At 49.4% G+C, this 14013-nt stretch overlaps 1 protein-coding gene across 1 annotated transcript; it reads left to right on the forward strand.

Moving 5' to 3' along the window:
- Positions 1-998: 998 nt before the first annotated feature.
- On the forward strand, positions 999-10564 carry VAMP4 (vesicle-associated membrane protein 4). The gene is made up of 6 exons (XM_009999905.1): positions 999-1078; positions 1450-1500; positions 8494-8594; positions 9169-9248; positions 9432-9483; positions 10536-10564. Exons 1-6 carry the CDS (start codon positions 999-1001, stop codon positions 10562-10564), a joined length of 393 nt encoding a protein of 130 aa, XP_009998207.1.
- The last annotated feature ends 3449 nt before the right edge of the window (positions 10565-14013 follow it).

Consider the following 14013-nt stretch of genomic DNA (forward strand, 5'->3'; position numbering starts at 1 on the left):
CTCACGGGGGGGCTGAAGTTAATTGAGCAGACGTGACAAGGATGGGAACGTAGGAGTTCAAAACGGGAACGCTGCACTTGCTGGTAAGCCCAGATTTCTGCGGCAGCAGCTGTTGGCACCATAAGGGCCCTGTGATGTGTTCCCCGGCCTACACATTTAGGGTGGCAGTTCCCCCTCTTGATTATTTTTTGACTTAAGTAAATGTTACAGGGAGCTCCCGGCTTGATTGAGAAACCTGTGCTGCCCTAGCATGAGAAAAGAGCTCTGGTGATGGCTTTGAAACTCCCAGGTTTCCGTGGGATTGTGGGGTTGCTTTGAAAAAATGGATCTTTGGATTGTCTGGTGGGGTGCAAGGGAGCAGCAAACATGAGGAGCCACCAGAGCCCTCTGCTTTCCAGCCTGGCCGTGGCCTTCCCCTGAGTCAGGGGGCTGATGCCTCTGCACATGCTGTGTGTTTCCTTGCAGTCATGCCTGTTGCCATCAGATCAGGCTGGGGAAACCACCTCCTCCAAGTCAGGGGTGGATCTGACTTCCCCCGTGGGTACCCCAGGGTGGCTGTAGGCCGTGCTGATGTTTTCTGAGCAGCTGCCATTGAGCCAAGTGCAGTCCCTTGGGCCTTGCTTCCTCAGCTGGCCTGTGCAGCTGCTCTGCCTCCTGCTTTCCAAGGCAGTGCTCAGTGTGTGGATGCACTGGTTGCTTCTGCATCACAGGGAGTTGTACTGACCCCTGAAATTGGGATCTGAACCTGCACAGACAACTGGCCACTGAGACAAATCCATCTGGGGCTGTGCAGAGTTAGCAAACACCGCTGGGGTGATAACAGTGGTGCAGAGACATTCAACTCAGCTCTTGGTCACTAACAGAGAGAAGCAGCACGTCTCCAGACACCTAAAAAGTACTGTTGATGCTCTCCAAATGAGCATCTCTTGTGAGGTGCTGGTTGTGTCCTAAGGACTGGAAGTGTGTGTGTGTGTGTGTGAAGTGGTGGTTGTTTATTGATGAGGTGGTTTCGTTTTTTTCTGTGTTTGCAGAGGAACCTGTTGGAGGAAGATTCAGATGAAGAGGAGGACTTTTTCTTGTGAGTTTCTGAATGGCTGCTGTAGGGAATGTGATGTCTCAACTGCCTCCATCTCTGAGGCTGGAGGTGTCAAATACCAACAGCTGCTCCCTGCCATTTAGGTGGGGGCTTGGGAATCAAAACCTTTGATTCCTTTGAGATAATCTCCCAGAGCCTTGGCATGGAGTGTGAATTAAGACTTAAGAGGTGTGGCCTGTATGGGAGTGGGCTGCCCCAGGTAGCCTAAGACATGGGAGGAACTGATGTGAGGTATGAGAACAATCCTCCATCCACACGGTGTTGATTCTCTCTTGCATATATCTTTTGAGTGTAGTTTCAAAACGTGTTTTCATTGCATCTTCCATCCTGATTGTTCTTCTTTCTGCCTGCAGGAGAGGGCCTTCTGGACCAAGATTTGGACCCAGGAATGACAAGATCAGGCAGTAAGTTGTTGTTCCTCAGTGTCACGTAGTTCATATTTATCTTGGCACTGCGAACTCCTGCTGCTGTCTCACCCAGGTGTTGTCCTGGGTATGAACATGGCTGGTGCTTGGTTTCTCCTGATTGACATTTCTTGCACTACTTGACCACATCTAAGGGAAATCTCAAATTTGATTCAAGCTATCAAGAAGTTGTGCATTGACAGAGGTGAAGGGATAGGATTGTATCACAGAAGCTTAGTGGAGTTTCTGCATGCCTTGCTCCTTTCTGGTGATGACCTGTTCCATGCTTTTAAGAGGCTCTTTTTCTAGAGCATTAACCCTGAATGTCAACCTTTGCTAGCGCCATTTTTATGGTTTCATTGATCTTTCTTCTTCCTGTGACTTGCTCATGAACGTTTTAAGAAAGCAAGTGTTCAGGAGCACACCAGGACCATGTTTTTTGTGCAGCAGCTGGCCCTCTGGCCTCCTCCAGATAAGAACCTGAGATAGGTGACCTGGAAATGAGCAGTGACTCAGTGGGGTCAAAGCAGTTAGAAAACAGGAAGCCATTTCAGGTGGAGGAGGATTATTGACTGTATTAGTGCAAGAAGGAAGGAGTGAACACTTGAGATCCTTCTCCCATCAAGTCATTTCCTGGATGATTCTTGTTCTGGGCTCCAGTTTGTCCTGCCCTTTCTTATGAGGGATACAATGGTGGTAATTGAATAGGAAGAGGGGGGAGATATTCCCAGACCCCTGGTTTGTGTTGCACTCTTTTCCTTTGCTGATCTCCATGGAGCTAGAACACCGAGATCTGTGCAGGGACTGATGACCTGGCATTATTCAGCCTGGGATGTCTTGTTTTGTGTGCAGCCTGAGTGTTGCCCTTCATTAGGGATGCCTTCCATCCTGGGAAGAAGCCAGTGCAGCTCCCAGGTGACTCATTGCCAACGTCAGCATCAGGCAGTGCTTGTTGCTTACCTGGAGGGCCGAAGTGCACTGGAGTTACACAAGAGGCAGTGGGTCAGTCACTGTGCTCTGAGTTCTCAGGGGCTGTCTGTTCCCCCCAGGGTGTCAGGATGCTGTTGAAAGAGGTGCACTGGTCCTTACAGTAAGCCAGTGTATCTCCCTTCTAGGGCAGTGCCATGCTGGCCTGGAGTGAATGGGAGGGGTGGGAATGTTTTCATGAGTGGGGTTCTGCCCCTGTAAAAAGCTGAAGAGGGGGTGATGTCTACCCCTTCATCCTCTTCTGCCTTCCCTGTATGGTGAGGAAAAACAGGAGCTGTCTTGGCCAGGCAGAAGGGAGCAGGGACTTAGGTAGAGGATAGCACCACAGTTGTGAAGAGAGAAAGAAAAATGAAAAAAGAATTCACCCAGGAGCTGGTGGGTTCACAGGTATGATGTGACTAATGCCCAGCACACCTGAGGCTTGGCCGTTGCCAGAGATTGCCTCTCCAGAGGATCTGGTATGGAATATGTCCCTTGGGGTAGCAAGTGGCTACACCTATCTAGTACCTAGAGCATCTGTTTTGAAATAATACCTATTTTTTGCTATCATCAAAGATGATTGCTTTGCTTAATAAGCACTTACAGCTTGCAATCATCATCTCATGTCATGGAGCTTATTATTAAGTTTCTGATCAGACCAGCCCTTGTGGTGATGGATTAATGCTTGGTCTTGTAATGATGCAGTTTGCTCTGGTTTCAACTGAGGAGGAAAGGAGGGTTGGTTTGCTGCTGAAACACTGTAAGGAAAAGACATTTTAAGGAGGAATTTGAGCATTTGGAGAGCTGAGGCACAGCTGGGCAACACTAGAGAGACTGTGGCTGTACAGTGCTGGAGGAAGGAGATGTGAAGATAGGCGTAAAAGGAAACTGGATGGAGGATTGGCTAGAGGAAAAAGTGATGGGATTATGGGAGCAAAGGTGTGGAATATGTTGAATGTGAGGGGCAAGAATGGAAACATTTCCTAGCTGTCCTTGGCAGTGAAGGGGCTTGGGTCAGGGTGGAGAGTTTGGCAGCAGAGACCCTTGCAGCTGGCTCAGTTGCAAAACAAGGTGGTAGGGAACACTGCAAACCTTGTAGGGGAAGGAGGAGAGTTAGAGCCAGCAGTAATGGCAGAAGAAACCATGACAGTCTGCTCCATGCTGTATTTTGTCCATGTCTGGAATTTCAGGCTCTGTTGTCCCAACAGCTGTTTGGTTGGGGTGGAAAGCTCCTCTGGTGACTAAGTGGCCACATGGTAGCCCTTAGGCTCCCTCCCTAGCGTCCTCTGGGCTGGAGCTGAAAGGTAGCTTATAACAGGCTCTTATCCTTTTTCCCAAAGTTAAAAATAACAGGTAGTTGATGTCCTAATCTGCCTTTACTTCCAGGCCTTGTGAGAAGTCTTGAATGTGTGTAGTAAGAGCTCTTAGTGCCTTTTCAGGGGAAGGTGGGACATTCATTTTCCACTTGGGTTTCTTTTATTTAAGAACAGAGCCTTTCATCACAGATCATTGTTTCCAAAATCCCTACCTTTTCTGTGCTCCTTGAATTCCTTCACCACTGATGTTTCTGCTTTTGGGCAATTGTGCTGCTGGGTTTGGGTACCTGCCTGTGCTAGTGATGAGGCTCAGCATGCTGCTGTGTTTCTCCAGGAGCCAGGTCTTGGTCCCTGTGATTCCTCCCTTGTGCTGCTGGGGATGGCAAGCATCCCTGGCCTCAGGGCTCAGCCCCAGTGGCTCTGTCTGCAAGCTCCAAATTACATCCAGAGGAGGAGGGAGGGCTTGGGGAATGGTTTAAAGGCAAGAGTTGACAGCAGCTTGCCAGGGCCTGGCTGCTCATTTGCAGGTGGCTGGATGTGACCCTATCCATATGCCAGGATTTCATTTGAAGGGTGTTCCGAGACCATCTTGTCAGGCATCCTTGTTGGATATAATCTTTTCAAGGACTGAAAGGCTTCAAGGCAGGATCAACTGCTGTCTTCCTCACAGTCAGGATGAAGCAGCAACTTAAAAGTGAGGATTTGTGGCACAGTTCAGCACAGATACCCTGTTGTTGGGTACAGCAGGGCTGTCTGCTGGGAGAACCTCAGGAGTGCTGTCTGGGGCTGGCCTCCTGCCTTTGCACCATCTTTCCAGCTTGGCTCTCCATCCTGTTCCCTCATCTCTGGGTGACTGCCACAATGAGGGGTGTTTGGGTGTAATTTGCACCAAAATACACCATACTATTAATGTTGCTGGGGTGGAAAATAGAAGTGTGTCATTCTGGTTGTAAACAGGCAGCTTGGAGACCACAAGTGGCCTTGAGCAGCACATCCCATGGTGTGTGCACGACCTGTTTACAGAGTCTGAAGAATGCAGCACTGTTGTTAGCCCAACACCGTGACCAGCCCAGGGAGGTTTTCGGTAGCTAACCCAGTGCAGCCAAAATGGGAAGGCTTATTCTTCCCACTCTGGTCCCAGCAAAGCACAAGAAAAGAGGAGTCTAAACCAAGCTAAGCACCACTGGGTCCCTTGTTGATGGTGTGCACTTTCCCTCCCTTGTCAGAAGCATAATATTTGCAGTAATTAGCAAGAAGAAAGAAGGGTTGTGGGAGATTTATTTTATGCTTTTGTCTTGCTCCCTTTCCTGGCAGGTATTTATTCTATTTTACTTCTCTTGGAAATCTGGCAGGAGTGAAGCACATGAAATGTGTGTGTCAACAGCTAGTAGCTCCCTAACAGGAAATAGACTCCGTTTTACAGGATTCATTCTCTCTTGCCAAATAAAACAAGAAAATATTTTCTTCTTGATGTGACTTGAGTTTCCAATCCCAAGCACGCCAAACTGGTCAGGAATTCTTGGATCTTCTCTGAAGCTGCAGGACTAAGGCATTGGCTGGTCATCTTTCAGCCCCTTCCTGGAGAGGCATCTCTTGCAGCAGTGATGGCAGGAGAGAGCAGAAAGCAAGGACTGCCTTCACGTCTGTCTAAAGCACTGTGGAGATGAAAGCTTCATTCCCTCACTTTGTCTTTTCCTTCCTGTTTTTTTTTGTTGGTTTTTTCCCCCCCTAGAGTTCTCTCTGACATCAGATGCCAAAAAGGTATTGGGGTGCTCCAATGTGTCTGTGTTCCATAGGAGTTCAACACCTCAAGATTTTTGAGAGTTTTAGGCTTGATTTCTCTGTTCTCTTCAGGACAGCCAACAGCATGCCCAGGCTGTGGGCAGGTAGTGAAGACACGCAGCTCAAGGGAGAAGAGGTGGGATGCTGAGAAGCAGCTTGGGCAGTGGGGATCTGTGCTCCATAGCTCTCTCCCAAATACCACTACACAGCAGAGCAGCTTGAATTTGCAAACTTGCCCACCCTGCCTGGAATACTTAGGGGTGCCCCAGGAGTGCAATGTGTCTCAAGGCTCCCACATGTCCTGGTAGGGATATGGGTAGTGTTGCATTGTGCTGCACGTTCCTGGATGCCTTCTAACCTTGCATGCTTCTACATGTCAGTTGTATGAAAATCTTGGTTACAAATCTGTTGTAGGAGGAAATCTCTTTGTTTTTAAGCTGGTAAATGTAAATGTCTTTAGAAACATTTACACACTGCACATGTAGTCTTCTGCCTGTGGAACTGATGCTTAAGGCCTTAGAGTTTTTTCCAAGTTGGCTCATTTGGATTAGCAGATGTTCCTACTTTTCCTCCTGCCCCAGGCAGTAGCAGTGCTGCTCTGCTGGCTGCTCAGAGCTGGGGCTTGTCTGTTGTGCTGAGGTCAGGTGTGTCTCCTCCTCACCTCTTGACCAGCTGCCCCAGGGAAGGGCCACAGGCCTGTGCATGTCCTGTGTGAGGAGCTTTGCTCCACAGAGTACCACCATGTGTCTCCTGGGCGGCATCTGCCATGGTCCTTAATGCCACCTTCTGTGCTTTCCCAGTGGTGGCAGCTCTGATCACTTGTCTTTCTTTGTAAAAAAAACCAAAACAACAAACATGTTGGATCAGAACAGGTCCATTGGCAGGGGGCAGGTTTCTGCTGAGAGGCATTTGGGGGTTGTATGTGTCTTTCCCATCCAGACAACAAACTCCTGGCAGGTGCTGCCATAGATGTGGAAGGCAGGAGCTGCCACTGCACAGCGTAGGTAGGTGCAGAGATGCTGCTCCCACAGACTCTGATGCAGCACAGGGAAGGAGGTTCCTTTCTTACAACGTCCTACATAAAGCAAGTTTTTACATGTGCTCTTGGAGTCCAGCATGTGCTATACAAGGGCTTTTGAGTCAGAAATTGGCTTCAGAGGGGTTGCCTAGCTGTTCCAGCTCTGGAAGCTGCAGTGCAATGGTGCTACAGAGCCCAACCTGAAATACTAAGATGGGAAGCCCCTTCATATTGAAAGATATGGAGCTCTTTCTAGAGCTTTCTGGGTAGAAAAGCTTTTTCTTTTAATGACTTGCCTTGTCTGGTTTTGGAACCATAAGTGTGAGCAAGGCATGTGCTTTTCCATTGTGACCACTGTTGCTCATTGGATCTGCTCCTTGGGGGTGTCTCAGTGCAAGTGTCTGCTTGGCAAGAGGCATTTAGCTGGTAGCGAGACAGGGTAAACAGGTCACTGCAAGCCTGTGTCTCTAATTAATTAGTGGCATGCTGGCTAGGATGGGATCCTGATCCTGGTTCTGCAATGCCCCATTGACTGGCCTTGGGCAAGTTGCTCTGGATCTCCCTTGATGCTAACTTCCCAGGCCACAACTGGAGGAGGTGTTGTCCTCATAGCAAGTGCTCTGAGCTTAGTTGCTGGATGATGGTTCTCTGAGTGGTGGAGTTGGGTCTGGTGCTGATGTCAAAACCCTGGGCTGGCAAATAACATCTCTGAGCTTCTGCACCTGTGAAATGGCAGTGGGGAGAAGGGTGTTTTGAGTGGGTCTAAGGACAATGTGGCTAGATAATTTGGGAAGCAGGATAGTGCAGCTGCTAGGCTGGTTCTAAGGGTGAGGTGCTGGCAATCCTGCCTCCTGGGGACACCAGTGCTGCACTGTTAATAGGAGATGTGCATTCTGGACAACGTGGATTGCTACTGAAGTGGCCTCTTCATGCTGCATATTTAGCAAGTAATGGGTATGTTTAAAATGATTAAGTGTTTTTAATCAATGCAACCTAAGTTGTCAAACCTAAGATTTATACAGGGTGAGTGACCTGCAGCTATTTCTGTTTCCTTACCCTGTGTGTAGTGTTGCCTCCAAGACATTGCTGTTGCCATTTATTTGCTGGGAACAGTATGTCTCAAACAAGGTATTGTCTCCCTAGGGCCCCAAAAAATTTCTTATTTCTGTCTCCAGGAAAATTAAAGTGTGTTTGCTCCAAAATAAAAATCAGAATCTAGCAGTACTTTTCCACCAGGAGAATTTTTTTTCTTTTACCAATGTGGCTTTTTAATGAAGTGAGTAACTGCATTTGTAATAACCTTGCGGGTTCAGCTACTGTTCACTGACTACTCATGGAGTTGTGTAACCTATGAGAAGATGGATTATAATAAGTTGGTTTAGTTCATATCAGCCATTTCTTTACTGTCCTCTTGGTGCCCCTGGCAGAGTGTGTTTAATTTAGCAACTCAGTTCCCAGAGCAGGGAGTGCACCTTGCTCTGATTTCACCCCAAGTTATTTAGCAAAGGTGCAGTGTTAGGTTCTGTGAAATCTGGAAAGATAAGTTGTGGGTTTTGCGTTTTTTTTCCCCCCCTTGATGTGAGCTCTTCTACAGCAGAGGTGCCTGCCAACAGAAATTTCTGCTTTTTCTTAATGCATTTGTGTGTTAAAGGTGTTAGTGGAGGGTGCACTGCTTCTGATGACTACGTGGTGCTCTCTTTGAGCCCCTTGTGTTCCCTCGCCCTCCATGTGGTTGCCAGGGCAGGTGCTTTCTTGGCATCCCATCAACCTCCCTCCTCTGTTGTCCCCATTGAGTTTTGTTGGTGAGTTCTGGGACCCTGTCAGCCTGGGTGCCTCTGAGCAATGGCTGGTGCTGCGGAGCAACTGGTGGTGCTTGCTTCTACTCCTCATGCTGCCTTTGCTCTGCTCTAGTGTCCAGAACCAGGTGGACGAAGTCATCGACGTTATGCAGGAGAACATCACAAAGGTGATCGAAAGAGGCGAGCGGCTGGATGACCTGCAGGATAAATCAGGTGCGATGCTAAATGCAGCTCTGCCGGCCTCTTCTCCACGTCTCTTCTCTGTTGTTGGGTCAGGGGGTTCAGTTCAGAAAGTGCCTAATGACAGACCTGGGTTTGTATTTGTATCCTTGGCTGGTGTGTTTCCCAGCCTGGGGCTGCAGATCTGACCTTCTGCCGACATTCTCGTCTTTCCACCTTTGCCTTCTGCTTCTCTGCACGGAGGTGTTAGCTTGGAGGCATCTGGGTGCTGTGATCTAGTTGGTCCTTCAGGCTAACGTAGATTGGTCTGTCCCCCAGTGGCTCTGGGCACTTCAGCTGTCCACTCCCTTTCTGGCTCACAGGGTGAATTCCTGCCCTCAGAGGGCAGCCAGCACAAAGGGGGCTCAGTGGGACTCACAGGTCTGTGTGTGCTCTAGCGAAGGGCGTCACATTGGTGGCTGCTGTGGCTTTGGTGAATCACCCTGTGGTTGGGTCTTTTCCCCTAATGCTGAGTTTTATTGCTTACAGCTCCATGGAGTTAGTGGAGTGAGTGGATGCCCTGCCTGTGTGTACACCGCTGAATTGCCTCTTTTCTTCCTTTCAACAGAAAGTTTATCAGACAATGCAACAGCTTTTAGCAACAGAGCCAAGCAGCTTCGGAGACAGATGTGGTGGCGAGGCTGCAAGGTAAGCAAGAACTGGAAGAGGCAGGGGTGGGTTTGTAGCTGGCTGGTTACCTGCCCTTCCCTGGGAGGGGATGGAGAAGCTCTGTTTTCTAGCTGAAAGGTGCTGAAAAGCAAAGGCCTACTTTCAGGTAGAAGCAGCTACACGTGGCACCCCATGTAACACGTCTCTGTGCTCCCCTTGCAGATGAAGGCAATCATAGCGTTGGTGACGGTCATTCTCCTGCTTGTGATCATTGGTGAGTAGCTCCAGGTCACCCCAGCCATTGAAATATTCGTGGCACTCCACATCATGAGTGACACTGTGGGACTCTTTTCCGTGGGGGACATTCCCATCGGGCCATAATAAAAGGTCCCCGAAGACCACTCTGTGCTCTCTTCTGCAAGGTTTCAGCATGCAGGTAGAGGAGCAGGCTCAAGCCAAGTCCTGCTGACTGTGGCCAAACAAAACCAACGTTGCCCTGCCAATATTGTTCATCAGTACAACCCTGGATCACCAGAGTTGGCACTCACTGATCCTGAGGCTGGTGGGAATAGACAGAAGAGTTTCAGACTGGAACAATGCCTTCCAAAGGCCTCTCCACATATGTCAACTATTTTCCAATGGGTCTGCTCCCAACAAACAATTACCCCCAAAGCTGCTGGGCTGCTTAAATTTCAGCAAGTAGCTGCTGTAGCTTTGCTGTTGGTCCTGTTCCCTGCCTTCTGCCCTTCCTGGTCTCTGGAGCTCCCCAGAACAGAGATGTTTCTGCCTTTCCTACCAAACAGGTAACTACAACCAGAGCATGTTTTTTCCAGGCAGAAGTTCTCATTCATCTCTCTGTCTGCAGAAAAATGGGCTGCAGAGACCCCAAGAAGCCCAGCACAGCAGCACAGCTCCTCTGTGCCACTGGGTCCAAAGGCTTTTCCTCCCACCGACCATGGGTGGGGCAACTCTGTAGTAGTTCTTGCTACTTTGTCAAAACCCTCGCAGCCTGTTGTCCCAACCCACAGCCTGCGGTGGGAGAGGCAGAGCTGGCAGCAGGGTTGGGAGTATTGTAGAGAGAGACACAGTGATGGAAAATCCCATCTGTTTTAATTTTGGGAAGCTGGAAGGAGATGAAGGTGGCAGGAAATGTTGTCTAGCATTTGTGTGAGCAGCAGATTACATTAGCTTCAGCTTGGAAACACGCTTTCCCTCACAGCTGCGTGGTGTTTGTCACCACAGAACTGGGGGGTGGATCTCTCTGGCAAGGACTGATGTTGCATGTGAAGGTGTGTGGCTGAGAGCTTGTTTCTTTCTGTTTTCCAGTACCCATAGTCCTGAAATATCATACCTGACGGGGCAGCTGGAGGCTTCGGTGGAGCTGTCTCTGGGATCACCAAACTGCTGTGTAATTTAAGTGAGATATCTGTATATAGCTTTGAAGTTGTTTTTCTCCAAGGAGTGAGGAGGCTGTGGCAAGTAGCCAGTTCTGACACACACCATTTTAAGAACTGCCAAATGACCCCTTTTTTTTTTTATGATTATTATTATTATTTGGTTGACTACCTGCTCCTGCCCTCAGATGTTTTTTTATAACGGAAGATTCAGTTCCCAAACCACCTGTTTTATGGAATTCTGGGTCTCTGTTTTGGAGCTGCCTACTTGCCACTACAGGCTATCTGTATATATGGCTGAGTTGTAATATTAATAATAATACTGTTTGAGCCATTCTCCACTGCCTGCTGTGGAAAGGCAGAGGGGATTCTGTCCTTTCATTGGAGCAAAGGAGGGGAAAAAACCTCAAGAGAAACCACTACAGGGAACCAAGCTTCTGGTGGAGAACTGCAAGGGTGATGCTTCTCTCTTGTTCACAGAAAAAAAAAAAAAAAGGGGGGGGAAATAAGTAATTAGGTTTTACAATCCAGAAGACTTTCTGGCCCTGCCATGGGAATGTACAAGCTCAGTGTTTTCAGTATTGCTGCTTACAGCTGTGACTAAAGACATTCCAGTAAACCTATTTTTGACTGTACACATGGAATTCCTGCATGTCTTCATCAAGTTCTGGAGGACATTCAGGGCTCTCTGCTCCCTGGAATCCCTAGGAAAGGGCTGTTTCAGTGTTTTCTTAACCAAAAGTAAGAAGTGTGTGTAAATCCCAATGATATAAGAGACACAACAGGAGGATGGTGACTCTCCTGAAACCAGTCTGGGGGAATAAGCCCACCTCACATTCAGAGCCCTGCACCTCAGTGTGGATTTTGTGGTCGCAAATGCCAGCCTGCTTTGTGTCCCCTGATCTGGTGGGTTGGGGTTCTTTCCAGACGGATGCACTGGGGTTCTCAGGGGGAGGTGTAGAGGCCCCTGTGCTGGACTAAATAGGAGCTGAGCTTCTCCATCCATGGGTGGGACTGCTGAATTTTGGCTGTCTGCAGCCCTGAGCCTGGGATTTTAGCTGAGCTGAAATCAGGCTCTCCTGGTTCTCTTTTTGCCATCTCTTTTCTGATGATAGAAGCACTGTCCTGCTTAGCATGTGTCTGAAGTCACCTTGGAAAGGGGAAATAGTGCCCCAGAGAATCCCCAGTGCCACATCCCAGCTTCCTCTTTTGAACCTGCCCCCAGTACCTTGCATGCAGTTTCCAGCTGAGTGCTGGTGCTGCCTCATGCAGAGAAGGGGATTAAGAGTGAGCACAGCAGGCTGAGGGTCGGATGTGATTACAAGCTCCACTTGCCCAGCTGGAATGTAAACAGGGCTTTTCCCCTCTGTGGGCCCTGGTCTCTCCAGGTGGGAAGCAGAAAGCCAAGCTGGGTTTTTCCTCCTTAAGCATAGCCTGGTTTTAAGATCATGCATCCATTGGAAGTAGACAAAAGTCATCCTGGCTATACCTTTGGCTACTCTCCACCTGCAAAAGAACAAGACAGTGGATGAAGAGGGACTGTGTCTGTCTTCAAGGGGGCTGCAGGTCTTGCTGAGCTATTTGGTGTCTTTTCTTGCCAGCTGGAAAGTGAGTTAACATCTCTGTGAGCCTGTGCTCTGCTGTGCCTGCTCTGGCCTGCCTGCTAGGGCAGGCTTTACTCTTGCCACTGGAGAGTCCTGCTGGTACCTCTGGCTTTCTCTCCCAGCCCCATCTTGCCTTTGCTGCTGCTGCCTCCACCCTCAGAAGGATCCTGGTGGCAGAGCAGTGTATCAGGTCTTCAGACCCCTGTCAGCACCAGGTCTGAGCAAGAGAAGTTAGTTTTGCAGTTGGTTGCTAGAAGCAAAGCCTGGCTCTAAAGCTGGTCTGTGTGCCTTGGAAAATGGGTGCTAGGATGAAGGCTTCATGGCAACCCTCCTGTATTAAAGAACTGGTTAGAGCTGCTGAATTTGGGGGCTGCTGCTACTCCCTCCATAGCCCTGTCCTTGCTGGGCTCAGCAGATCTGTTAGCTGCATGTCCTTAGGGAGGGTTTCCAGGTAGTGTTGAACCCTCCTCAGAGCAGCCACCCTGACCTTAGCACCATCCCAGCAGTGTACTGCTTCAGAAAGGCATAAATGCTTTTCCAGCTGCCCCAGGTCCGTGGAAAATGAGGTAACAAGGTTAATGCCCCTGACCTTGGACCATTTGTGTCTTGCATCTGCCTCAGGCTCTTCCTTTGATACCAACAGGACTGGGCCAGGCAGCTGAGCACAGACAGCAGGCTCTTGTCCTGGGAAAGCTTCCTTTCCTTGACAGCCTTGCCTGGAGTCTTTCTGCAGCATCTCCCAGGAGGTAGGGGTGCAAACAGTTGTAGGTGAGATGTAGGGCAGGGAAAGCTGCTGTGGCCAAACCCTTCAGCACACTTCCCTGAGAACTCAGAATTGTGTTGATCAGTTTGTGGTTTGAGTCACTGAATCCTGGGGTTATCCTGAGCATGGCCCTTCTCAAGGGATCAGCTCTGGTTTTGAGAGGCACTGGCAGCAGCAAATCAACAGTCCTGGGCAGTAACTTCACAGTAATAGAATTTATTGAGCAAGTAATATAGACGTTTGGGGTTTTTTTCCATGCCTGGAAAGACCATCACAGTTTCTGATCTCAGGTACATTACAGAGCTGTCATCTCTATGTTCCTTTGACATTCTGTGGGCTTTATATTGCAGCCTGTGCTGTCCCACCCAGGATTAGTGGCAGTGAGCACTGTAGTGAGTGGAAAGTGTTGTTGTTTCCAGCAGTGTCTGCATGCTTTGGGGTTGGTTTTCACTTATGAAACATTATGAAGGAGATTTTACAACAAAAACAACTCCTTCACCCAAGCGTAGGGTGTGTTTTGTGCATTCCCTCTCTGTGCACAGGACAGACCTCTTCATGAGCTGCTGTTTCCCACGTGACTGCTTTTCTACAGGGAATGGCATGTTTTGGCTGGAGCTGTGTGTTCCTCCTGCAGGGCTGATTCCTCCCCTTGGACTCGCTGGTGGGACTGGTAGGGCTGGACCCCGGGGGGCCCGATGCCTGAGGGGCTGCAGGGATGGATGGATGGGTGGGTGGATGGATGGATGGATGGATGGATGTCAGAGCACTGCAGCTTGGGCACAGGGGCAGGGAGACCTCCCTGCTCTGGGAATAGGGCAGAGCAGAGGGGAAGAAGGTCCCCCCTGGTGAATCCCCTTACTAAATACGAGGGGGTTTTGGGAGTAGGAGGCCTGGGCACCGTGGTGGGTGCTTGGCAGGGCACTGCTCCCCACACCGACCTGTTCCTCTAGGGCTCTACAGCAGGAGCAGGGACCACCTTCTGACTCCCGGCTCAGACCTTTTCACTACACCCCCCGGCTGGTCCTGGCACTACCTCCGGGAAG

This window comes from Chaetura pelagica, unplaced genomic scaffold, assembly GCF_000747805.2.
Source record: "Chaetura pelagica isolate M959 unplaced genomic scaffold, ChaPel_1.0 scaffold246, whole genome shotgun sequence".
NCBI lineage: Eukaryota > Metazoa > Chordata > Aves > Apodiformes > Apodidae > Chaetura > Chaetura pelagica.